Source organism: Miniopterus natalensis, chromosome 6, assembly GCF_054644295.1.
Source record: "Miniopterus natalensis isolate mMinNat1 chromosome 6, mMinNat1.hap1, whole genome shotgun sequence".
NCBI classification, from domain to species: Eukaryota; Metazoa; Chordata; class Mammalia; order Chiroptera; family Miniopteridae; genus Miniopterus; species Miniopterus natalensis.
The window spans coordinates 35,868,285-35,895,847 of NC_142086.1; the positions used below are offsets into that span (position 1 = coordinate 35,868,285).

General features: G+C 40.1%; 1 protein-coding gene across 1 annotated transcript in view; it reads left to right on the forward strand.

Moving 5' to 3' along the window:
- The window catches only part of NECTIN3 (nectin cell adhesion molecule 3), a 97,720-nt gene extending 71,800 nt beyond the window's left edge, over nt 1-25,920 (forward strand). The window contains exons 8-9 of the mRNA XM_087818147.1: nt 23,758-23,820; nt 24,544-25,920. Of these exons, the coding sequence (XP_087674273.1) occupies nt 23,758-23,820; nt 24,544-24,723 (243 nt within the window). The 3' untranslated portion in view covers nt 24,724-25,920. The remainder of the gene's footprint in view (nt 1-23,757; nt 23,821-24,543) is intronic.
- Nucleotides 25,921-27,563: the final 1,643 nt, after the last annotated feature.

Here is a 27,563-nt window from a genome sequence, read left to right on the forward strand (position 1 = left end):
AGTTTAACTTGGTTACTAGAGTTCCTTCCTTTTCTAGTATCCTCAGGAGACATAAATAGTATAAGTAATTCTCACCTCACATGAGAATGTGAAATTAGGAAGACTTGGCCTTTCTAATAGTGTTTTGTGGCCCATGGCACTGAAGTAGCCATTATCTCTTTATATATTCTATTCATCTGTTATCAGTCATAGTAATTAGTGCAGAGGAGATGCTTAATAAAATTATTTTAAATAGGACGTAATAGTGGTACGTGAAGGAAAAATATTTTAGAGCCATGTCATTAACTCTTTTTTTATTATTATTATTTTTTTTTCTATCACCATTTATCCTCTCTATGCCCACTCCCCCCCCCATCAGCACACTGTTGTCCATGTCCTTGAGTTCTTTCTTTCTTTCTCCTTTTTGCTCAGTCCCTCCGCCCACCCCCGTCCCAGCACCATTCCCCCACCAGAGCTGCCTGCCTGCTCTCTATTTTACATACGAGTGAAATCATATACTTGTCTTTCGCCGCCTGGCTTATTTCACTTGGCATAATGTTTTCCAGGTCCATCCATGCTGTCACAAAGGGTAAAATTTTCTTCTTTTTTATGGCAAAGTAGTATTCCATTGTGTAAATGTCCTTCAGCTTTCATATCCACTCATCGACTGATGGGCACTCGGGCTGCTCCCAAATCTTAGCTATTATAAATAATGCTTCAATGAAAATAGGGGTGCATATATTCTTTTGAATTAGTGTTCAGGGTTTCTTCGGAAAGATTCCCAGAAGTGGAATCTCTGGGTCATAAGGCAGCTCCATTTTTAATTTTTTGAGGAATCTCCATACTGCTTTCCACACTGGCCGCCCCAGTCTGCATTCCCACCAGCTGCACAAGGGCTCCCTTTTCTCCACACCGTCGCCAGCACATGTCGTTTGTTGATTTGTTGATGGAGCCATTCTGACAGGTGTGAGGTGATACCTCATTGTGGTTTTAATTTGCATCTCTGATGATTAGTGACATTGAGCATATGTCTATTGGCCATCTGTATGTCTTCTTTGGAGAAGTGTGTATTCAAGCCTTTTGCCCAATTTTTAATTGGATTTTATGTTTTTTTGGTGTTGAGTTTTGTAAGTCCTTTATAAGTTTTGGATATTAATCCCCTATCAAATGTTTCATTGGTGAATATATCCTGCCATTCAGTGGGTTGTCTTTTCATTTTGTTGATGATTTCCTTTGCTGTGCAAAAACTCTTTAGTTTGATGTAGTCCCATTTAGTTTTTCTTTTGTTTCCCTTGCCTGAGAAGATATATCAGAAACAAATATTGCTGTCAGAAATGGATGAGATTTTATTGCCTGTTTTCTTCTAGGATTTTTATGGTTTTGAGACTAACATTTAACTCTTTAATCCATTTTTAAAACATTTATCTTTATTGTTGAAAGTATTACAGCTATCCCCTTTTTTCTTTTTTTTAAAAATATATCTTTATTGATTTCAGAGAGAGGAAGGGAGAGGGAGAGAGAGAGAGAAACATCAATGATGAGAGAGTCATTGGTCGGCTGCTTCCTGCACATTCCGGAATGGGGATGGAGCCCGCAACCCGGGCATGTGCCCTGTCCGGGAATCTAACCTCCATCTCCTGGATCCTAGGTCAATGCTCAATCGCTGAGCCACGCCCGGCCGGGCTCCCCTTTTTTTCTCCCATTGACCCCTTCTACCCCAATCCCACCCCCACCCCAAAACCGCATTATTTTTTTGTGTGGTGTAAGAAGGTGGTCTAGTTTCTTTTATTTGTACATATTTATCCAATTTTCCCAGCACCATTTATTGAATAGACTATTTTTTTTTTAAATATATCTTTATTGATTTCAGAGAGAGGAAAGGAGAGGGAGAGAGAGAGAAACATCAATGATGAGAGAGTCATTGATCGAGCCTGCAACCCGGGCATGTGCCCTGACCGGGAATCGAACCCTGATCGCCTGGATCCCAGGTCAACACTCAACCGCTGAGCCACGCCCGGCCGGGCTATATGTCTGTTTTTATGCCAGTACCATGCTGTTTTAATTACTGTGGCCTGTAGTATAGTTTGATATCAGGTAGCATAATTCCTCCAACTTTGTTCTTCTTTCTCAAGATCACTGTTGCTATTTGGGGTCTTTTGTGATTCCTTATAAATTTTGGAAACATTTGCTCTAGTTCTGTGAAATATTACCATTGTTATCTTGATGGGAATTACGTTAAATCTGTAGATTGCTTTGGATAGTATGGATATTTTAACTCTTATTTTCAATAGAATCAAATGGAATCTAACAATCTTGTTACAATTAAGAAGATTAAGATTCAGTTATTTTGACTTGCTGTAAATTATAGAAATATTCTAAGAAAGCCTATTTTAGATTTACTGTATATGTATAAACCAACACTGGTCTTGGGAAGCTATAGTGGAAATTTCTAAACAACAAATCTTCTAAATTGTATTGCATTTCAGTGTATTGCACTGCAGCATCAGTGCATTAATTATGGGGTATTTCAGAAAGGATTTGAAATCCTCATGGCTTCCTGTTTCTCACCTGTGGCTGAACTGCCTGAGTGGAAGAATTAGGACTGTCTTTAAAGAGGAAAAACCAAACATACTAAAAACTAAGTTACACAATAGTTTCTTTAGAGCTGTTTCTAATACTGATTGAATTACTTTATGCAGATTAAATGATCTAAAAGAGCTAGCTTTATTCTAATCACCAACTCAATACTAAAAAAGAAAGTAAATGATTAAAATAGATAAATTAAATGTTGGCCTTTTAAGATGTTTTGAGCAGTTTAGAGAGAACATATAATTCACACCTTTTTGTAAGACTTTTTTGTAATATAATTCCACTTGGTTCTATCTACACTCTAAACATTTCACTTTTATTTGCTTTGAATCCTTAGCACTGTTGTAAGAACTGATTCATTATAAAAATTACATACTATTTGTGCTTATATACGTGTAGTTGTGATTCTCCTGTTTTTCTATTTTCTTGATAATTAGCTCTTCAGAAATGGAAACCATGACTTGTCCTGCTTTTGTAATCTTTCTTTTATATTTAATAAACTGCTCAGCACATAGGTACTCAGTAATTGCAGTTGAGATTCAGTTATAGTGAAAATATTTGTAAAATCAGTTTCTCAAGCTTGCTGAGGGTAATTTCAGGAAGTTGGGAGGAACAGGGAAGACATCAGACAGTGCCACCTCCTCCTGTATGTATAACACTTAGGAAATTTAAATAGCTGGGAAATTTTACAGCCAGTCCATCATTGTCTTTGAATAAGATGGTATAACAAAGTGCCAGTCTGTAATATCATATCCAAAGAATTATCACTATCAACTCATAATAACTGGAAGCGGAACTCAACCTTTTAACATGACCACCAAAATATTTTTGAAGCACCTCATAAACCACGTTAAAGGCGGAAGCATTAACTCAGAGGTAATACTAAACTTTGGGGAAGAAAACTGTTTTAAGGGCTCAAAGCTACTTGGGAATTCTTGCAGAAAGATATTATTCTAACCATTAATTTACTTAAATTGTGTTTTTGCCTTGATTTTTAAAGAATTAAATTTAGACTATTCATCCTTGAGATGCAATCAGAACATTAAATCTTGAGTGGTTTATTTGAGACCTGTGTTAAATTCACACTGCCGTTGGGGAAGTATAAGTCTTAATTACGGGTGACTCTTGATTGACTCATGAGTAAGTAGAAGTAAAAGACTATTGAAGTTAAATACAGTGAGCTAACTACAATGAAATTTCCTCCCAAATTTTAGAGGACCTAATAGCTTTCTTTATTTAAAAGCACTCATGATTTTCTTTATTGGGAATGATGCCTTTTTAAGTATAGAGAAACCTGGACAAAGAGCTGAGTTATTATAAATGTTCAGAACAAAGCAACTAAATTGTTTTCAGAGAATGAATTTATTCATTATTTTAAATTGTTTCACATAGAAATTATCAATCTAACCTAACTTTAAATTTAGCTACTTAGTCTTGATTTTAGTCCTGGCAGAGTATTTTTTTGATATGTTAAAAATAAAAATAAAAATGGCAAAGGCCACATATGGACTTTTGAGAGATAATGCAAATGATATATTATTTAAGATAAATGTTACCCCTACGTCTAAACTTAGAGCATGTATTCATTCATTTAGTGACTTGTAGTGATTTATTTTTAAACTCCTTTAAAGTCAGTTCAATATGGAGTCCTTTGTTAAAATGAGTTTTGCTAAATGGAGTTGCTTTAGGCAACTACCTTCATGTTGGAATGTACAATGCCTGAGGCCACATACCTGCCACAGTGCCTCAGTTCCCATCAGAGCATAATCGATTCAGAGAGATTTACAGCAGAGTTTAACAGAGATACGTTTAGTAATACCCGTTACTACCACCTGTTAACATGAAAGTCCTATGGAGAGGCTAGCTCAGGCTGTTGATTAGTTTCAAAATCCTCCTTATGTATTGGTAGGTACAGCAATCTTATATTTAGAATTTCCAGGATGGTCCTGATTTCACATCTTTGTACCCTAGCGTCAGTATGTATATAAGTTCACCTACCCCAATTTTGAGACAGTGCTTTCTCTAAGTGACTTCTCTAGCCCTCAGTATTATTCCCATGCCTTTTCTTCAATTTCTTAAGTCTCTTGCTCCATTTCTGTTCATTCCAATCAAAGTACTTTTTCCCCATAATTAAATGGCTCCTATATCTTAACCTCTTCTAAAAAAATATCTTCCTAAGCTAATTAGAAGAATATTTTAGAATAAATGTACCAGTGTGAACTATAAGTACTTGTTATTGTGATAGTCAGTTTCCAAAGTATAATTGGAGACAGTGATCTTATTTGGAGAACTCTAAGAGGTGGAGGGTAGCCTGGGTTCTGATTTTGCGATTTGCTGTGTATGTATCATATAAATATTTCATTTTAATTCTCTTTCATGAAGTGGTGGAGAAACTAGAAAACGGCATAAGGTATTTTTTAGGAAGAACTAGAAAATGGGTAATTGATCATTTCCTTTAAAACATAGCTCATTTAATGACAGATTTACTGAGTACTTAACACACTTTTGATTATTTTAGAATCTAGTCAGATGTCTTAAATGAAACTAGAATGAACATTTTCATTAAAATAAAATTTTATATAAAGAAAGCATGTTTGAAGGAACTAATTTAAATATTTCTAGAGAGTTTATTGGCTTTTAAAAAAAAACTCAACGATAAAGCAGAGCCCATAAATATTTTTTTAATGCTACAAGTTAGAAATCAGCTAGAAATACTCAGTTCATTTTAAGATGCTTGTTGGTTTAGAAATCTTTAATCTGCCAAAAATTAAGAAATTAAAAAATATTAATATATGAGAAAACAAAAAAGGCTTGTTATCCTTGGATGAGTTAACCCTAGTCATTTGACTTAGAGCCACCAAATTATTTCATTTTCTTTATGAGTTTGAGAATCTTCCACCACGTCTGCCTTGGCAACTTTTCAGATGAGTTTCCATAGTTACCAAACTACCATAGTATAAATGTTCTGTTTCTAAGATGATAGTAGACACAGTTACCACCCTCTTTCCCCAGAGACATGGTTAGTTTGGTTGTGGCAGGATTCCAAATTTATTTTGTTGATTCTTTGACACATAGTCTCAGATCAAGATGTTCCTCTCCTTAGTTCTGTGTACAGCAGTCTGTCTCCCTTCGTTTGCTTTACTAATCTACACTTAATTAGGAATGAGTGCTGGATAAGCAATTAGCCTGTTGTTACTCAGTGTGTGTGTGTGTGTGTGTGTGTTTTAAATGTATTGCTTGCTATTTGGGCATCTGATTCTGAGAAGAAATAAGCCCCAAAGTGACATATGTGTTTCTTTGGGCGTGTAAATTAAAAAGTTAATCATATAATTTAGATTAGACAGCATTTTGTTATTGAGGAATAAATTAAACCCACTGTTTGGAGTGGCACTTTAGTTTGAATCATTGATGTTACCTTAAAAATATTTTTCAGAAATCAGGCCTGTTAAAATCATTGCAACATCTTCGTGACATCACAAAGACGTCATCTTTGTGACATTATAAAGATGTCACAACTGACATCCCTTACTTTTGTGCGGAGATGACCACCAAATACCTGTGTAACACAGTCGGGATCATCCCTCACGATGAGTTCTGTTAGGCCTCCTTGTTTGTTAGGAGACCCAGCTAGAGTTCATTTAGTCCTTCGCCGATGACATGGCTGCTTGGCTGCTTTTTCCACAGAGTGGAACTCACAGATGATTTCCTAGTGTTCCGCTGATTTGGAGAGTATGATTTTTCTTTGTAGTTTTAGGAAACAGAGCTAGGATCAGAAAGTGAACGTCATAGGAACATAGATTTCAATACTCAATATAGAAAAGACATTTCCAATCATTAGGTCTCTCTGATAATGGGCTGAAAGCTCAAGGAGTAATGCATAGTTCCTAATGGCCCTGTGCAAAGGATTCGGCTGCTGTCCCTTATTGTGATTATAGGAAGCATTTCTGCACTGGGATTAAAGTTGAATTTTAAGGCCCCTTCTAGACCTGTCTCTTGCTTCTTTTTTTTCCCCCTAGGAAAATAATATAGGTGCTAGAGTAAAAAAATTGGTGTTACTTGGGAACCAGTGTTCTGTACAGATGTCTTAATGTGACTCTGAGTGTAATATTTAACTATACAATTGATTAGTTAGCAAATGAGTTATTGAAAAGCACATATTTTAGAGGTAGCTGACTCTACACATTTTTACTGAGTTTCATTTCAAGATCTATTGTCATTTCCAGATATAGTCTTTAAAAAAGAAAAATTAACATAAGCAAAAATTACTTCAAATTTTTTTTACTGGTTTTTAAAGAACAAAAAGATTTTCTTCTTAAAATGCAAATTATACATTGTTTTATGGTTGGTTTACAATTATGACTGACTGCTCACATAGATACTAAAGCTTAAAATACACTTTGAATGATATCCTTGCAGTAGCTTTAACTACAGTGAATATTAGATGAGACATAAAACTTCCTAATCAGAATATTTCATGCACATAAGTAACTTGGGAAGAATGAGAATTGTTAAAGGTCTTCAAAAGGAAGTACTTGGCTTTTTAATGATTCCTATTTTAAATTCACTGACACTGTACAGAAGGTAATAATCTCAATTTCAAATATTTGGTGGGCAGTACTTATCAATCCTGTTTATTAAAAGAAGTGCCATGTAAATGTTTCTGTTTGAAACATTTGAAGCATTTTAAATGCCTTATTACTGAGATGCGTTCCCATGGAAACCACAAATACCCCTTTAGAAAAATGATGTAAAATAGTAGCTTTACTTTTAAGTAGAACCTGAGAAATTGCAGGCTGTATTCAAGAAAAAGGAACTACAAAGTTGAAAATTTTTACTGTGGTTACTTCTTGCTGGGATATGAACTGTGTATAAAACTGGAAACCATGTGTCCCTGTGTATGCACATACACACCAAACAATTGTACTAGAACACAAAAACGGGGAATATAAAAGGTAAAAAATAATAAATTACATTTCATTAAGTTAAAAATGTTTGAGCTTCAAAAGACCAATAAGAAAACAAAGGCAAACAACAGACTGGGAAAAAATATTTGCAACACATAAATTAGACAAAGGAATTGTATCCAGAATAAATAAAGAAGTCTTATAAGTCAATAACAGGAAATTTTAAAAAAATGGAAAAAATATTTTTATAGACTTTTGATTAAAGAAGATATGCTATTGGCCGATTGGCACATGAAAAGATGCTTTAAAAAAAAAAGATGCTCAGCATCATTAGTCCTCAGATAACTACAAATTAAAACACAATAAAATGCTACTACACACCCATTAGATTGGCTAAAATTCAAAAAGGCTGACCGTACTAAGTATTGATGTTATAATTAATAATAACTTCAATTTACCTTTTATAAGTCTACTTTTGTGTATATTTAGTTTATATAAAAGCAGTTTATATTTATTTATTCTTGCTCTACTAGATTAATACTACATGTAATTAGAAGTAGAAACATCAAAATTGTTTTTAGAGAGTAATCTCTCACCCTCTTCCCCATTACGATTTTACAGTTCTCTACAACTGAGTAAGCCTGTTCCTGATGGTAGTTTTTTCCGTAATGAACTAACTGCCCATGATCCACAGTACTTAATTTTTTTAGAGGAGGACTGTGAACAGAGTTGTCAGGGCGGCATACGGCAAGTCTGAGTCATTGCCTTGCACTGAAAATACCATTGGAGGTCCCACCGCCCAGCCTCCAACTCAAGGCAAAGTTTCCTTCAGTATTCCAAGAAGGCAGTCATCCAGTGTCAAGTTAAAACACTTCCTATAAACAATTTCACTACCTCACTATGCAGTATATTTCATTTTTGATAGCTGAAATGGTTAAAAAATTAGAAATCTAGCCTCCTTTCAACTTAAGTAGTCCTGATTCTGATTTCTAAAATTCTTAAAATTCATTTAAGCTTCAATTACCAAGTACATAGGTTTCTTTAAATCTAGATGCTTTTCCTATATACCTCTTTGTCTTTGATTTTAGGTACTTTTATTTTAATGTGACTAGGACAAAATGGTTTTGAATTTCATGGACTTGCATGTCCAAATCTCCCCAGGTTTGGGAAGTTCTTAACCATTCTTTCCTTAAGTTCGCTTTCTGCCCCTTTCTCCGTCTCCTTTCTTTCTGGGATTCCAGGAACGCATACATGATTGCTTATCCTAATGGTGTCACGTAAGTCCTATATGTAGGCCCAGTGGAATAGCCAGTGACTGGAGAGGGAGCTGAATCTGGGCCCACAAGCATCTGCGGGGGCCTTGACTGTCAGTGAGTACTCCTGTGACTGCAGGACCTGGCCACGGGCGCATACACAGCAGTGGAGGCCAGTGATGGGCATAAGCTGGCCATGTGCAAGTGCACACACAGCTGGAGGGGCTATCTCCAGGTGCACTGTGGCCGGAGTCAGCCACAGAGGTCTAGCTAGGCTGGGGTCTTACACTCATGCAGCCACCAGGCCTGCGCTGGCTGTGGTTGAGGAGGATCCTGGGCTGCAGTGGGGTCAGGGAGGGCAGGCAATGGGGAGGGACTCGGGGTTGGCGGTCTGCAAGCTCAAATACCTTGGGGTGAAAACTGGTAAAATCTGCAGCGATTCTATGGTGGCTTTGTTGGATCTGGTTTCTTTAGGGATGAAAGCTCTGGGGTTTTCTGCAGAGCTGGTCACTGGGAACTGTGGTTGCTCCCACTGCATGGCTGCTCTTGGTCGCTTCTGCTCTTCTTGTTTCTAGCCCTCTCTGTACTTCTCAGCTTTGCCAGTCTCTGGGTGGAGTGAAACCGGAGCTTTGTCTGGTGCCCCAAAAGGCTGGGGAAGCTGGTGGTTCACCCCCACCCGCCCTTTCCCAGAAAGGGGAACTCTTTCTCGCTGAAAAGTTCTCTCTTGTTGAGCAGTGCTGGCCTGGGGGATGAGACGAGGCAGGCAAAATGCAGCTGTTCTTCCTTCCCTTTCCGTGCGGCTGTCCTCAGGTGTTTTGTTCCACTGTTTTGCCGAAGTTTCTTAAGTGGACTCCTGAGCTCTTCCTGAGCTGTTTTTGTTTGTGGGCAGCTGTCTAATTGTTCATTTAGTCGGGGGATGGAGCCTGGGCTTTCTGACTCCCCCAAATCTTTGATGTTATAAAATCAAAATTTGGTCTCAAGCATAATGTAGCATGATATAGTAATATTGTCAATAAACATCTTTTTCCTGTAACAAATTGTGCTCAGGGGTAAATAAAATGCACTATCACGGAAAAGCAGTATATTGTAAGCATGGTTAGCATAGTATACTTTAAAGTTTATTTTACTTAACTTCTAAGGTCTAATGTGAAGATATCACTTCTTCATTAAAATCCTCAATGATAGGTACGTATACCTGGACGCTAGAAAGATACCAAGTCTTAAACTAAGAATGGGGAAACAATTTTACATTCAGCCACAATGATTAACTTGTAAAACAAATTTCTATACACATGGAAGTATACCTATGAATTGATTCTTTACATGAAAATTAATGGGCACATGGATTTTTATTTTGATGGTTATTGCCAACAAATTTATACTTTATACCAATGTACACTGCCACCAACCATGTATGAGTGGGAAGCACATCTGTTAGTTCATTTATTAGCTAGTTCTGCATTTAGCAAAATCACTGCTACACCACATTAAGTCCCTGAATGGTGTGCTGGTGAGTTGAAGGTGTGCTCATGCATCCACTTTTCCTGTCTCCAAAGTGTCAGTTCTTATCCATTGATATATTGGGTAAATTTGGCTGTTTACGTAGTAAATTAAATCCTCTTATCTAAAACTTTTTTCTTCCTTATTTAATGTCGAAAAATAAATCCTCTACTCTTTTCTTCTTTATTGTGCATACGGATGGAGATAGGTGAAAGGTAGTGCATAGGAAGGAAATGGGTTGGCGAAAACTTTCATTGAATCGCTGTATCGTGAATAATGCCTATTTATTGAGCACTAGTTACATGCCATGCACTGTTGTAAATGTTTTACATGAACCGTCTTATTTAATCCTTGTAGTCACCTTCTCTGGTAGGAATTGCTATTTTCTTTATTCTGTAGATGAGGGAACTAAGGCTTTGAGGGGTTAAGTGATTTCCCCATGGGCATTTTTAGCAGAGGGCTGCTAGGTTTGGGCTCTTGTCCTTGTTGCCTGCCATTTGAGAGAACATATAGTAGCACTTAATAAGAGAGCTTAACGGGGTGGAATGGGTCATTGGGGAGAAAAAGGGACATTTGTGATATTTTAAACAAAAATTAAAACAAACAAAAAATAATGTCGATGGAAAACTTTCAGAACAATGTGGAAAATTTCCACATTGCTAAGTGGAAAAAGTTTACAAAATAGTATATTCAGTGCAAATACATTTGTTTTAAAAATGTACGGTGTGTGCATGTGATTTTGGGGTGTGTGTGTGTGTTCAGATAAAGTAACTGGAAGGATTCACTCCAAAATATTAAAAAAACAAAAACAAAAAACTTGTTTGTTAAATGTAAGGCATTGTCCTAAGTGCTTTACCTATATTAACTCATGTAGTCCTCATGACAGGCTTGTGAGAAACAACATGCTAGCAGTACCCTCCACCTTCAGAGGAGCTTGCTGACACAGAGCATTAAATAACCACCAGTGTTGCCCAGGTATGAGAGCCAGGGTTAGAACCCAGGCGTTCTAGCTCGAGAGTCCACACTGTATTGCAAATACTGGAGAGATCACTGGCCTGGGAGTCAAGAAATGTGGATCCAGATTCATGTCCCAGGTCTGTCATGGCTGAATCCCGGGGGAAGTCCTTTTTCTCTCTGGAACTCTGTTGCCTCACATGTAAAAGGAGGGCATTCATTTCTGAAGAGCGCCCGAGGCCCTCTTGCACTGACATTTTAGAATTCCTCAGATGAAAAGGGCTAGCAAGTGTGCTTCGGATTCATCAGTTAAGGACAGCCTTAGACTTTTGTAGCTGTGCTAGCCCACAGCCTCTGGGATTGTACCCAGACGGTGCTCAGCTGCTGCAGTTTAATGCATCATCCTTTCCCATACATCAGGTGCCTTTGCATCTGCGTGGAACAGGGCTCCATTCGCCGGTGCATGTTGCCATTTGAAAGCTATTTATAAGGAGATATCATATGACTCCACTGCACATATGGGTGGAACCTCATAAGGAAAAAGACCTCTTAAATTAAAAACAGTTGAAATATATATGTCATCTCCTAGTAAGTTAAAAATAAAGTTTAGCTACAATGTGAAGTGCATGTATTTTCTCAGAACAACTCACTTAGTCATCCAACTTGCCCTGTTTAAGGTCTGTGGCACAGATTTGTAGCCAAGTACTTGAAGTAGAGTTTTTTCACCATTTTGCAAAATAGGGAAACACTCAGGCATTTTGGTTGGCATTAACCGTCTAAATATTCTGAACCGCCTGGCTGGGTGTGGCTCAGCGGTTGAGCATTGACCTGGGATCCAGGCGATCAGGGTTCGATTCCTGGTCAGGGCACATGCCTGGGTTGCGGGCTCCATCAATGACTCTCTCATCATTGATGTTTGTCTCTCTCTCTCCCTCTCCTGTTCTCTCTCAGAAATCAATAGATATATTGAAAAAAATAAAAAATAAAAAAATAAATATTCTGAACCTTCTCTTCTTGTTCTGAACCAAATGCAAACTCACCGAACATGGTATTTTAAAATAAAAGGATGTACTGTTAGACATCCTTCTGAGTGCTCACTGTATCTCATGACTCCCCTTTATGAGCTCTCCAGGTAGACTCTAAGCCCTGGAATCTTAGTGCTTATCTTCTTCCCTTGTGTGTTTGGCAGCTGCTTCTTTCCATGATCCTTTGTCTTTCTTATCCTAGCATCTCACATCACTGTTCCCCACCCCAGCTAAACATGCATGTGCACATGTGTCACCGGTAACACATTGTGTGTCCTTTGGGGCCCTTGTCACTTTGATGCAAATGCTTAAATAATGCTAAATTAAAATGCATGTTCATAACTGAACTTGAGCTTGAAATGTCATAAACATGTTTAAATCTAGACAAGGATGGTTTCCATCTAACTTGTACGCACCTAAAGGGTCTAAAGTTAGCCTGAATTCTGTGTCACAGAAAAGAAATTTGTATTATGTAGCTTCCTTATGTACTCTTTTTTAAAAATTTATATTTCCCCACACCATACTAGATATAAGGTGATAATAGTACTCAACGTTGATTTTAGAGGGGGAAAATAAAAATGGGCCTTTACATTCAGTTATTGAACAGGCTAAGCAGTAAAACTTTCATCCTTAATGGTGTTATAATATCTGTTAGAGAATTCTCCACCCACAAAATTGTTATCAGGAGGATATTTTCCTGTTGGCCTGTTTCTTTGATCTGCCAAGTACGGGTACACATTGGTTGGAGCCCCGTGTGTTCGGTGAACATAGTAGAGCACTTAGCCTTACTTTGAGATCTGGCACAAGTCTCTCTGAGAACCTTTGTCTGATCCACCTTTCTGGCTGACTTTCCCCAAATCCTCTTAAACTAAATATGAGAGTCCAGCAAAACACTCTCAGCTTCTTCGGAGGAAAAGTAATAGAAAACGTTTGCAGCTTTTGAAGCCACTTACATTGAGTATGTTCTTTCCCTCTCTCCTCCAAGCAACTTACATAGAAATGCAACTTTGTTTTCTTTTGAAAACCAGGCTCCAATCAAAAGCAAACATTTTGCCTTTTCTTTAATACACAGATGGTGCTCACTCTCGGATGTGTTACCCATCCTGGTCTGTTAGGAAAACATGACTCCGTCCAGTGCATGCCACTCTTCTTTAATACAACATGCTTCATCTCTGTGAGCAAGGAGGTTTGTTTCTGAGCCTCCAGCTGCTCCTCATCTTCACGTGCATTTTCCTCCATGTGATAACATTTAACCCCTCCCATGTTGTTGCATCTTGTCATTTTCAAGCCTTGGGCAACTTTCGTCTCTTCTGGATCTTTCATCTGTAATTATGCATGATGCTTGCAATCAGAATTTCCTGAGTCAGCTCTGATTTGCCTTATTCACTGGGGCCCATACAGGCTTGCCCATTCTTTCAGGTGCATAGCAGCTCTACGCCTTGTACTCCTCCCCAACCTCACACTGGTTCCATGTCTGTAACATGAGCTGCTCACTCACTCCCCGGGGATTTTACAGCCCTTGTCCTCTCCTCAAGATTACAGCCCATAATATACTCCCTCCTACAACTGAGCTGATCTTCTTTTATCCTTTTATTGTGCTTCTGAAAAATCTTTGTTCTGTTTTCCTGGGTGGAATGTGATTTATTTCTCATGATTAAACTCTATAGTAACAATCTCTGCTGTTTCCCCTACTGTTACCCTTTTCACAAATATACCACTCTCCCGTAAACTTTTAATGAAGTATGTGGCCTACACGCCTTGTTTTCTCTGTCCAGTCTCTCTTTTTGGATATGCTTGCAGCCTCCGCAGCCTTGACTTAGGTCTATAGATCTATTGGTGTTTTCTGCCTTCTCTCATTTCCCCATCTCTGTTGCCTACTATTGATAGTAAAATGCTGGATTCTCCTGAACCCTGAGGACCTAGCCACCCTCATCATCAGAATCATCATCAGCAGCAGCAGCAGCAGCGTTGGTCAGATTGATATTTATTAAGCCTGCTTTCACCCTGTCGTTCTGGGGGCTTGGAACTCTGGGTCTGGTGCTCAGGGCTCGGACCCCTCCATACCTGGCCCAGTATCCTCAGGGGTCACCTGGGTTCTCCCATCTCACCAGTAAAGTCTGGAGCCTCACTAATGCTGTTTAGTATCCACCCCTCCATAGGTTGTCTTGTTTGTTATAGCCTCTGAACTCTTGTCATTCCCATGAAAGGTATTACAGCTCTATAGTCTGTTATCTGTATTGCCAAGAATCTCTAAGCACCTCAAGGTTTTTCCTAACTCGTTTTGTACCAAAATCTGACCTGAACTGCTGACCCTCGTGAAATTATATACATTCATTACTTTCTTCACTTAATGTGCATACTCATATTTTCCACTAGACATATTTATATGCTTGGCTATGGGACTCTGTACCAGATACATTTTATAAATATATGGAATAAGTACCTCACACCTTTCTAAAAATCTGAAAAATTCTGAATTCCAAAATACACCTGTCCCTAAAAGATTCAGATAAAAATTGTGGATCTGTAGTGATTTGGGCATCTAAGCAGATCAGATCACCAGCATTTATATCCCTGCAGGGTGCTGGGGAAGGCGATAGGAAAGGAAAAGGAAAAGCGTAAGACAGGCTTCCTGCGTTTAAGGAGGTTGCATTCAGACGGCCTTTGTTGTTTAACTGGAAGAAGAGCCACGTGAAACAAGATCGTAAATTCCTGGAGAGCGGGGGGCCCTACGTTCTCTGGCATCCCCATTAGTAGAGTATGATTACTGAGGGTATTTCAGGGGACAGACTGTTCGTTTCCAGCCCATTTGGAGGAGACTGAAGTGCACCTCTGTGGAGCGCAGTTCTCACAGACTGCGGAACCCAAATCCCCATCAGATCCCCAGTCGGGATTCCTGGCCCGGGAGCCTCTGCTTCATTCCCCGCAGACCGCGCGTGCTGTGGTTCTCCGTCTGCTCGCTGAGGCGTCCGCGTGGGTCCGGCTCACGGCGCCCCGTGCAGGTCGCTGAGCACCTGAGCGCCCGTGTGCAGCAAAATGCCAAACTGCCGTTACAGTCACTTCTCTAATTCAAATAAAACTACTACTTTGGGTTTTATATTGACAAAATGGGCGTCCCTGAAGGTTAATATTTGCTTTCCATAGCCAGTGATTTCTCTTCCTGTCTCATTTTCTTTACTGTTATTAGGTTATTTTCCTTCAGAAGGAGAAATAGTTATGTTACTTACTATTTTCTTTTTTTCCTTTCAGGAAAATGATAAAAAAAAAGAAAAAGAAAAAAAGAAAAATACTGTTCATTTAAATGTAAGATCCCAAACAAAAATACATGTAATTATTAACTAAATATGTTCAAAGATTCCTTGTTTGGTGTATGGTTTAGTAGAGGAGATAGATTACTGGTAAGGGGAGGGTTCCTGTGTCCTCTCACCTTTCAATGGTAGGGAACGTATGGGGAGTGGTGGTCTACATTTAGTATATTATCTTTTTTTTCAATATTGAAGATTTTAGGAGATTCTTTTTAGGTTTTTTTTTTTTTTTTAATCCTTTTTGCTAAAAATAGCATAAATTATTAACCACACAGAGGTTCTTACCAGAGTGTCTTTTTCAGGTGCCATTAGTTAAGAAACTTAGCTGCTGGATTAAAGATGAGGTTTGGGAAGGCCCATAATAGTGGTTTCTAGAAAGGGATTAGAGTTGGTTTTTATTTTGGCATGTAAAATTTTGAACATTACGATAAACAACTAAGCCAGAAATAGGATAGTTTCTGTCCTGTGGTCCCTCAGGGCCCATGTTTTCACAAGGTAGTATATTGCATATAATGGATGATATTTCTGTGTGCAGTGGCTTGGGATACAGGTGTGCCTCATACAGAAGAGGCAATTGACACCTTTGAGGGTGTTTGGTACATGGATGAAGTTACATTAACAGCCCTGAATTGAAGGTTTACCTTGTGGGCAGACAGTTTTGGCTCCAAAGTGGTATGAGTGGGCAGTCTGGTTCAGTTTTTGGGCACCTGCTTGGAGAGCACAGATGTGACAAGGACAGTACAGCAGTCTGATGTAAAATGGGCAGGTATTCGTTATGGAAAATAGTGCATATGAATACATAAGCATTTGATTTGTACCCTGGGAATGGGTAGGATTTAGGACTGGGGACCATCTTAGCCTTGTATGTGGGTGCCTAGTTTGCCTGCACATAATTTCCCATCACCTTTATCATCTGTCTGCTTTAATTAGATATTTGACCTTGCATACATATTACAATTTAGGTGAAGTATCACTTTCTTATGCATTTTAATGTAAGGATTAAGTGAGACCAAAACCAAGATAAGAAATTTCATTAAAATGTGTCATATCCAGTTTCACTTTGAAAAATTAAAATCTGGGATGTATACTCCATAGAAGTAATGAAATTTATTTACCAGTGATAAGAGGGAACACTGACTTCCTTTTGGATAAGACATTTCCAACCGCTAGGCTGTTAACAGTTCTCCAGTGACTTGAGAAAATTTCAGTGCTACCTCATGGGATTAAATATCCAATATTCTTCTGTTTTACAAATAAACCTCATTGACTTACGCCTACATTTGAAATTTGCCACTAGGACATTCTGTAGTCCTTTCTTCTTGTAACTAACTGCCTTATTGCAGTCTTTAGTATTATAAATTAGGGGACTTGACATTGCATTTTAAGGTGTCAGCTCTATCACTGCAGGATATAAACAGGAGGGAAAATGCCCTCTATATTAACTTTCTGAAGTATCATAGCAAATGGCCATGGGCTGGGGCAGATTTTTTTTTTTAAATCTGTGAGAGTCTCAAACTGCTCAAGAAAAGCCTTGCATTTGTTTTCCTTTAGCCAAGGCTGGAGCCAGAGCAGGAGATGAAGGAACTGAGACCATAGCCTCTATGTGACCAGAGCAGATACAGATAACCCAGAGCAGGTGGCAAAACTATAAAGTACTGAGCATCGCCAGTCTTTCCCGCCGTCGTTGGCCCTCTCTCCTTTGATATGCTCATTGCCTTCCTGCTTTTCAGTCCCTTTCTGCGGTCTAGTTGGGAAGAGACTGGAGACTCTCAAGAGGGGCAGTGTTGTGTGATAGTTTAAAACACAGACTTTGGAATTACATAAACATGAATTCGAATCTTAGCTCTGTGAATTTGGGATCATCACTTCATCTCTCTAAGCCTTAGCTTCCTTATCTTTATAATGGGACCAGTGATAAAGTTACCTCAAGGAGGAAGTGTAAGAATATGGGCCTGTGTAAAGCATCTTGTACAACACCTATCTTAAGGGGCAGGGAGTAGGAGCAGAGTGTGGTCCTTGCAGTTAGGAATTCAGACCCCAAGGCTTTTAGTCCAACTGGTACAGGTTTCCCCGCATGCTCCAGCACCCAGGACCTCTGTGGACCACTGACGGAGAGTGGAAGTCAGTACAGATCCTGTGCATGGATAGCATGTCAGCAAGTGTTCATTGAGCATCTACTCTGTGATAGCACCATGTGAGGTTTGGGGGAACCTCCCTGTCAACCTTTTAGGGGTCAACAGGAAAGGATTTATAGGATGGGATACATGGACGGAACATAGACGTTACTTTTACTTCCCAGACATTGAGAAAGAGGGGTTGTAAGGAAATCTCAAGTCTTTGGGAATGAGATCAGACATTGAACCTATACAGTGTGTAGTGGCAATCCGCATCCATTGTGATTGACTGTAACACGAGAACTAAGAATCAACTAAAAAATAATAAGGAAACACTTACAAATGTTTAAAGAAAGGTTGATTAATAATACAGCACCCACTCTTGACATGCATAGGCTTTTGAAAAACACTACATTTCTAAATACCCCTATCTTTTCAAAACTCATAGGGTTAAGAATGATAAAGACACATTGAAAGATGGATATTGAGCAGTTGCTAAGCTCATTAACTAGCTAAATAATTATCCCATCACAAAACCTAGATCTTGATTCAGATTTGTGTCTCAACAGAATTACAAATTACTAGCTGCCATAACCTTTTCAAACTCACTCATGAATGGTTAAAACCAGCAATGTTAAGCCTGTGAATGCCAAGGGTCTACTTTACTAATAAGAGACATTCATGTGAATAGCTTAGCCTTATGGGTAATTATCGTGGAGAACAGTAACAATTGTATATCTCATTAAACAAGTGCCTAATTAATGTTGTAAATTTTGCTTGACTAGAACACAGCCCTTGTTGCTTATGTGACATGGTCAGCCGCTCTGACAACTAAAAAAATGAAAAGGAAAACTGACCTTTGGTTCATAACTTTAATAATATTTTATAAATTCATTTAGAGAGGTACTTAATGGATAGGAATGAACTATCCTTTATGCCTTGAGGATTCATACTCTGTGAATTATGTATGGTAGCCATTTTTTATGCCTTGCTCCTTCAGTGTGATGAAAGCATCTCTATAGGTTTGGAAGGCAGTCACTAGAACACAAGTAGGCAATTGGATACTCGAGCTGAGAAAGTCCTGCATCAAGGACAGTCTGTTGTGAACTATCGAGAATACTATGTACTTGTATCATGCCAGTCTCTGGGCCATCAGTGACTGCTTCACCTCCACACACATGCTCCCCCAAATGTTTTAAGTATGCAGTTTGATAAGCTTTGCCAATGCACACACTGATGCAACCACTATCCCAATCGAGAACATTTCTGTCAGTTGTAAAATTTCTCATATACACCATCCACCACCACCACCCCGCACACACATACCTCCTGCCTCAGGCAACCATTAATGTGATTTCTTTTACAATACAGGATTTCCCCCCAAAAATGTGTATACACACTTTAACAGCTGATAGCTCAGCTTTGAAAATGAAATGTATTTTAATAAACACTGCCTTTATAGTTATTCAAAGTGTGTGTATACATTTTTTGGGACAGCGTCTATATTAGTTATGCCCTTTTAAAATAACTTCACATAAAGGGAATCACAGTGTGCTCCTCTGTGTTCAGTTTCTTTTGCTTAGCATAATGTTTTTGAGCTTCATGTTGTTGCATTATAGGTAATGGAGCAAGAGCTCAGCTCAAGGAAAATGGCTGGGGTTCCTGCAACCCAGCAATTCCAGAAACTTCTCGATTTAGAGCCTAGTGAAAGGTAATTCAGTGTAAATCCTAAGTATTAAGCTGAAACTTGGATGGAGGGAAAGAAAGAGATACAATTCCCCTGGTCACGAGTGGTATTGAGAGAGGAACAAAGGAACAAATAGAAGCAAACTAAAAATTAAAGTCATAAAAATGTTCTATTATCTAGGATTCAATTTTTTGACAGGCCTCATAGAGCAATGTGTGGTAATTTGCTCCACTTCTAAGAGAACTGGCCAAGATTTCAGGCAGAATCCAAGTAATTAAGTATTGTATTTATTATTTATGCATTCTTCATATAATCTATACTGAGGTTTTCTGGTTTCCTGAGAAATAGTGTGTGCATATGAAAACATTTGGTTTTGTCTGGCGTGCCAGCAGAAGGTTGCCCGATGATGCGATGAAGAAGCTCAGCGAATGCTTGAATTGGGAAGGTGGCACTGGCGGAGACACCAGTTACCCAAGAGGTGTGAGGTTGAGGGCACTTAGAATATCTTCACAGTAGGAGCTGAGGGAAGGCAGGCGGTCCTTCAGCAGGTGATGAGTTTTAGGTATCTTCCTAAGCTGAGGTTTTGAGACGTAAGTTTTAAGGACCTTTTAGAATTTAAGAAGTTGAAGTTTTAATAGGTATTATCTTTTCATTTCTCTCTCAAGATGAAATTGTGAAACAAGATAGGAGATCAGAAGGCCTCAGATTTGGTAGTGGCAATAATGGATCCACATGGACGCTGCCAGAGCAAGCCCAGTATCCAGTTATTGTCCATCTCATGACAATACAGCCTGAAATCTCACTCTGTCATTACTGAAAATAAACCTCAACAACTCTGAAAGCTCTGTTTTGGAAACAGGTTAAAATATAATACATAGTAAAAGCTGAAGATTTTGCTTTATATTTTGAGCCATAGAAGGTAAAATGTTTATTAAGATAACATATAATAAAACTTAAAAAAAAAACTAGTGTTGTTAGCACCTTGGAAGCCAGGAATGGAAGTCTTTGTGACTTTAGTAAATCAGGAAAGTGAATATGGGTTGTAGGTCAATAGAAATTGCTGTAAGATGGTACATACATGTAAGTAGGGAAACTGAAATATATATTAGAGATTCAGAGTAGCCTAAGGCTTCCTAGAATGCAAGAATAACATATGCCATAAATCTATCAGTTAAAGTATTAGAGATTAACTCAGGACCTATATATTAAGCACCAAATGTGAGGTCTTATGCAAGACACTTTTCTGTATACTGTGGTCAGTGACTTTTTAAAGAAATCTGAATATGCAACATTTTGGGTAGTTCAATGGACCAGCAGAAAGAGGACATATGTACCCACCCACTGTTAGAACAAATTATGTTCCTTCTGTATATTGTGAGAAATTGGATGGCTACGTAATGTAAAGACAAGCGTGCTTTTCTGTAGCTCTGTAGCCCTTTGTTCCTGGGGTGGGGGAAGGCGCATCCCTAGGATGTGTGGGGATCCTGTCTATATAAGCCATTTGATTAAGTATTGTATTCCAGAATTTAAAACTCACGGGCCCATGTGAGGTATAGTAATCTATGGGTGAAGCTTTACAATATTGGGTAGAGAAGAGGAACGTAGGCCTTTGCTTATGGTCCAGTCAGTGCATGTGAAGACTGTTCATAGTGCCCAGGCACCATTTTTCTTGTTCAGGTCTAGAAACTCTGTGCCTTGTCCTTTATTGTCAAATGTACCACTCCTGGCTAATTTTATATCTCCTATTATGAGAAAAAGGTAGCAATGCTCTTATTACTCATGAAGCCCCGGCTCTTTGAAATCTCTTTGTATTGAAACAGAATAGAATTTCCTTCCTCTCTTAATTTCCCAGTACTATTAAATTAATACTGGTTGTATTGTTACTCATGATACTGTGCCACCCACTGTGTCCACCGTGAACACCAGCTTCCCAGGCGGACTGAAAGGTTGTACTGTGTTCCGTTGGTAACGACCAGATGCAGATCTTACCCTGAGTGTTCAGGAAAGTGTGAATGATAATTTCTTATCTGGTCATGTTAAATTTGCCATTTGGAATTTTACAACATAAACATAGAATAGCATGTACTCCAGCCAAGTCTTTTCTTGAACCCTTGAGGATGTAATCACCGTTCCTGGAACGTGATCTCTTTCAGTGTGGCCTGTGCCCGCACACGCTGCCACCAGCGGGAGGAAGGCACTTACTCTTTCCACGGAGAAGCATCTAAGTGCCCTGCCTCCTGGCAAATTACATACAGCCGTGATTAGAATCACTTCTCAATGACCCGCATTAATGGAAGGGGAACAGCGACAGGGACAGTCTAAGACAGCAAATAAACTAAACAAAATGCGAATTTTCATTTTAGGTATTTTATTCCCTGAGCCTATATTCCTTGGATCAGAACCAGCTACATAATTTGAGAGGCTCAGGGCAAAATGAAAACCCAGGGCCCTTTGTTTTAAAACTAAGAATGTCAGGATGTCAATACTAGGTCCCTAGATCAGGGGTGAGTGAGAGACTTACCCTCGTGAGACATGTTCTCCAGCCACCTCCTAGATGTGGATGACTCTTGACACCATGCTCCCCTGAACCAGTACTCAGGCCCCTGCCAGGCAGAGCACAGTAGCAGTTGCTCTGGGACTGCTCTGGAAAAGTATATGTGGGGGGGGGACACACCTGAGTGAGTGAGTAGTGACCAAGAAACAAATCAAAGACAAGTAGCAGGTGGCAGGATACCCTTGGGCTGAGGCTGCAAGTCCCTGGGGCATGCTCCATTGTCCCATTAGATCGCTTACAATACACAGTCTCAGTAAAATTAAGAAGTCTAAGATTGCAAGCACAGAGCATGAAACCCAAAGTGGGGGACCCTTGTGAGTACCAGGTCCTGTGTGGCTGGTCACTCGTCCATGACTGGTCACTGTCTTGGACTTTTATGTACCGTTGTTATGAACTGGTCATGTGGAAAGCATCCTAGAATCATGCAGAATACAACAGGGGGACATATCTGTCTCAGATAATCTATAATTTGGATAACCCTGAAATGAGACATCAAGAGTTGATAGTGTAAAATTCGGTAAATTCATTGGTTATCAGTCGACGTCTTCCCCTTACAGAACCACAGGCAGGGTGTGGGATGGAGGACCATGGCCAAGGATGGCTCACTGTTTACTGGGCTTGGAAGGCACATTAGAAACTATGAAACAAACGGGTCTTGATGAGTAAGGTAATAGAGGTATCAACAGGAACAACAGGAAAACTGGGAATAAAGGAATTAATTTTGGTGGACAATGTGGAAAGGCCTTGTAAGGGGGAAGAATGACTTTGGTCAGGCCAAGACGGATGGGTAGTATTTCAGTTCCCAGAGACTAAGGGGCAGACCTTCTAGACCAAATGGACAGCATAAGAAAGGCAGTAAAATAGAGCGTGTGTTGATAGATATGCCTACATGCTGGGACTTGCAGGCGTTCTATGGTTATAGTTATTGAACATCTATTTTCCAAACACTGAGATAGAAGCAGGCGATAGAAGAATATAGGATTAGGCATCAGACAAATCCATGTTTGAATCACAGTCTACCACTTCCCAGCTGTGTGACTGGGGACAACTTACTTAGCCACTCTGAGCTTCAGTTTTAGTCATCTGTAAAATAAAGATATTGGTTTTATAGAATTATTACAAAGATTAAATGAAATGATGTTTGTAAAATACTCCAGCCAGCACCCTCAGTCTAGTGAAGGAGACAAGCAAATACACGGATAATTGTGATAGCACATACTGTGAGAGCACAGAAAGGAGAGTGGCTCTCTCTGCCTGAGGATTTAGTGCTAGGCTTCCAGGAAGAGGTGATACTTGACCTGGGGACTGAAAGGTAAGTATGTGTTTATTAGCCAAAGGGCCTCTGAGAAAGAGCCTTTTTAGAGTTTGAAAAACCATGAGTCCTCTTTATGATCTGCGTGGGGTTGGGGGGCAGGGAGGAACAGCAGGAAGAGAAGGGTGATCATATAAACCATCTATAGATAAGGACAAAAAATGACCTTTCATTAGCACTGAAAAACTACTTTTAGCAAACTCTTCACTGAAAAAAGGTGAGAGACCTGTGCTGAGTCCTCCTAGAAGTAAGATGTAAACAGGTTTGCCTGGGAACTTCTGCAGCAGATGTTCTGTGTATCTTCTTCCTTCCAGAAGAAGTCTGGAGCCATGGGAAGAGAGAGAGAGACGGGGTGGGGGGACTGAGGGGTCGGGAGAGAGAGGGAGGAAAGGAAGAAGGGAGACTCTCAAGAAATATAGCTGTTTTTTCCATCTCCATCTAGAATATTTTGCTTAGTTGGTAGACCTTTCATAAGACATTAGCTCTTTTAAAAATAGGAGTCTCAGTGGTCTAGGTTGATCTGTTTGACCATGTGCTTGGAGCTTTAAAGGGTACATGCTTTTTCTGTCTTCTTCCTGCAGACTGAACTCTTACCTTTGCAGACTCACTTCAAAGGAAGAGAGGCTGGCGGTCTCCAGCATCCTGTGAGTAACATGGTCCTGTTGCCATGAGCCCAGGTGGAGCCGGTGGCCACCATGTTCATTAAAACATCACTTGATTTCTATGACATTTTATTTTATTCACCTCTCTGATATCTAAGCATCTGCAATATCATTTTGTAAAGTCCTTGAGCTTGCTTGTCCCTCTTAGAAGTAATCAAGTTTTATGAAACCAGTAACCAAATAGTACCAGGCAAAGAGAGCATCAGGGGCTTCCTTTTATAGTGTCAGCTGTGTAAGGAAGGAAGGTCAAGATGAGAGAATATTTTTGACAGTATTTCTTATTCTCAGGGTATGTTTTTGTGTTAGTTTGTTTTGGGTTGTTTGATTGAATTCCCTGCATATCTCATGCGGTCATTCCAAGCTTGAGCCATGCTGAGGGACGCCTGACATTCACAGCCTTGCTTTTCTGCAGTTTGCTTTAACTGATACTAATTCCGTATTGGAAAACCTGAAACCGACTGTAGTCTCCATGGCTTGGTCACAATCTTCTCTTTAGGAGCTGCCACCAGTCTTGCTCAGGTATTGAAAGCAACATAGGACCAGAAAATGAAAATTTGTCGAACTTTACCTGGCCATTCAATAGTTTGTGGAATGAGGAATTGGGGACACAGACTGTAACAAGCTCTATTTTTGCTTGCTTTTACCAAAGTGCTAGAAAAATGCCAACAGCTGTTCTGCTAATGTAAGCAATGTTTGAATTTTTAGAATGGACTAAATAGCAGGAGATTTGACTATGAAGACGAGAATCCAGTGGGGGAAGATGAAATTCAGCAGATGCACCCTCTTTACAACCAGATGTGCTGCCAAGATCGGAGCCCCGGCAAACATCATCAGAGCAGCAATCCCAGGAGAGCCTGCATCCACCCGCGAGAGCATTACGTGTGATGACCCTGCTTCCAGTGCGTGTTCTACCAAATGCTATTCCCAGATTGGGGAGAGAAACCAAGGTCAATAGTTATTATTTTGCTCTCTCATATAAAACAGTACCCCTCTAAGTACCAGGAGTCGTGATGAACGACTTGGAGCCAGTGGTGAATTTCTTTCCTCCAGAAAGTTTCTTCACCACCAGCTGTGTCTGTGAACTTGACTCTAGCTTTGTGTGTGTCTGTGACGATGGTGTTTAACTACTAACATCTGGCCTACAATGGCATGTTCATTTAACAGTAGAGCATGTGCCCGGGATGCCAGCAGTGAGTCTCCAGAAAGAAAGGCCCCAGCTGGGAATGTTAACCTCGCTGGGTCTCAGGCAGGCCAGCCTGTTCCTCTGTCACTCAGGCAGGCAGAAAAAGGAATTCAAAATTCATTTCACGAATTACTTAGTTGGGATTTGGCTTTCCCTGACATGCTTGATACAATCACAATACCTATGTACAAATGAGAGGTCTGAGGAAAGAGGCAAAATTTGTTCTTTTTCCAAAAAATACAACAAAAGGCAGTTTAAACCTTCAAGCCTGTTGATATTGTAATATATGTTTCTTCTTAATCACTAAGGTCCTGAGGGATGCATAGTTCTCGCCTGGTCCACATATCTGCCTAGTTTGGATCAGTGGAGTGCTAACCAACGTCCTTCTCTTGCTCTGTCACTGTTCCCACAGTTCTGTCCTTTATTAGCCAGATTAGCCTATTTCTCACCTATTAAATTCTAAAGACCTTCTCTAAACGGTGGGCAGCCGTGGCGAGCCTTTTCCCTCATCTGTGGCATTGTGTGTGACAGTCTCGGCTTTCACTCCTGAAATTTCTTTCAAGCTAATCCTGCCCACATAGGCCTTAGCCACCCTCTGCATTCTTCAGACTACTTACAGTCGGTTTTATCTACCTCAGAAAAGCCTGCTGGAAAAGCACCGTGAAATTGCTCCTGTTCTTAAAAGGCAGGTGGGAAATTTGAAAACTTAAACAGAAAAGCCACTTCACTGTGGCGTCTGTGCTAAACCCGCATGTTGTCCTTAATCCCCCACCCCTGCTTTACCTGGTCAACAACAAAAATAAAGAAATGCTTAAAAAAAAAAGCCAATAATGTAGCGGCTGTCGTAGCAGCTCATCTTGCACCACTCTGGTGCCTGCCAGTGTCGGCCTGGAGTTTTCTCACTTCAAGGTAGTAATTGGAGTGGGGTGAGCAGAGGAGGGACACAGGTACCGGTGTCGGTCACCCTCCCTCACATCCTAAGGAAAGCCGTGTTTTACCGCAAGTTCTGCAAGAGTAGAGGTATGCCACAGATACATAAAAAAAACAAACTACGGACTTGTCATCTATTAGGAAAGAGCGACATAGCACTATGAAATGTTATACATTTCCAACCTGAGCTTCAAGGGGCGGGAGAATATGAACACGGATTTCTAATGCAACACCAAAGACACCTGGTGATTCGTGTTGTGCTGGCTCTAGTTGTTGCTCGTGTGTTTTCCTTTTCTTAGGTGCCGTGCTTTGTCAGAGAAATCATCCAGTTGTTCTACAGTAGTAATCCACTCCCCCCAGGGCCCGGGTGACCAGTGATTCTGGGAGAAAAGATGCCTAAATTCTAACTCAGTGCTTCAGCTAGGTAATTGGCAGTAAAAGGTATATGGGATCAAAGGGTAAATCCCAAGGACCCTCCCTGCTGTATCACAGCTACCTCAGAGCTAGAACTCACTGCCCTTTGTAGCAAGCTGACACAGAAAGAAAATATTTGCCTTTTTATGTGGCATCTCATCAGTGAGTTGGTGTAACTGAAGGGGCAGGAATCCTTGCAATTGCTTTCCAGTAGAGTAGAAACATGACCCTGGTCAGAGCTCTTCCTCCCAGGAAGAGTTTATAAAATGTTGGGTGTTACAGAGGACGAGATACTGTGGAGCATCACCTCCTTCAGAAAGCTTTAAAAATGTATCACACATAGGAGGTGGTTTCCAGGGCCCTGCGGGGAAGCAGGTTGTTGGTTAGTGTCCTCAGAGCGCACCTGGGACCTAGTGGGGAGTTGAGGTGACTTCATTTGCACCAGGGAAGGAGATTTGGAAGCACTGGGTTTCAGGAGCCCTCTGACTTGTCTATAGCACCTTCCCACCCTTGCATTTTAAGATTCTCAGTGTAGTTATGGAAAAGAAGTTTCAGAATGTAGGTACCTCCCTCACAGCCAGGTAGTTCAATATCCTTTTTGCCTCTCTGTCATGTGTGGTATTTCTTTAACAAACTGGTAGATTTTATGGCTGTTGGCCCCTGACGTGGGTCACGTAAGCTATATAATTGCATCCCATCTGTTCTCTCCAAATACTGAGTGGAACAGAAAGGAGCTTTAAAGGGGTTTGATCAACCAGCTCCCTTAACCAAAATATACCCTCCAAAATTAGCCTGTCAGTCTCTAAATTTGGAGCCTAGACTGCTTGACGATGGCTATTTAAATTTGGAAGTTAGACTCTTAAAGGTCAGTGAGGCTTAGGGAGGAGGCACTGGAGACTCTCCCGGTTTTACTGAAACACTGAGGCAGAGATGAAGCCCAGAGCACTTACCCACGCGCGGCTGCGGCTCTGCGTGCCAGGGGCGTGTGCGTGCTCCGCCCGAAGCCCGCAGCCCCTGCTGCCTGTTTCGGAGGGGCCCAGGCTCCGGGGCCTGCACTGTCGGTGCCATAGCAGGTAACCAGCCCTGTGCAAGTCACGCTGAAACGGAGCAGCTGCACCACTCAGGATTGGTCTGACATAATGGGATAAGAATTTAGATGAATTATTTAACGGTGATTTGTTCTGTCTTCGGTGAGGGT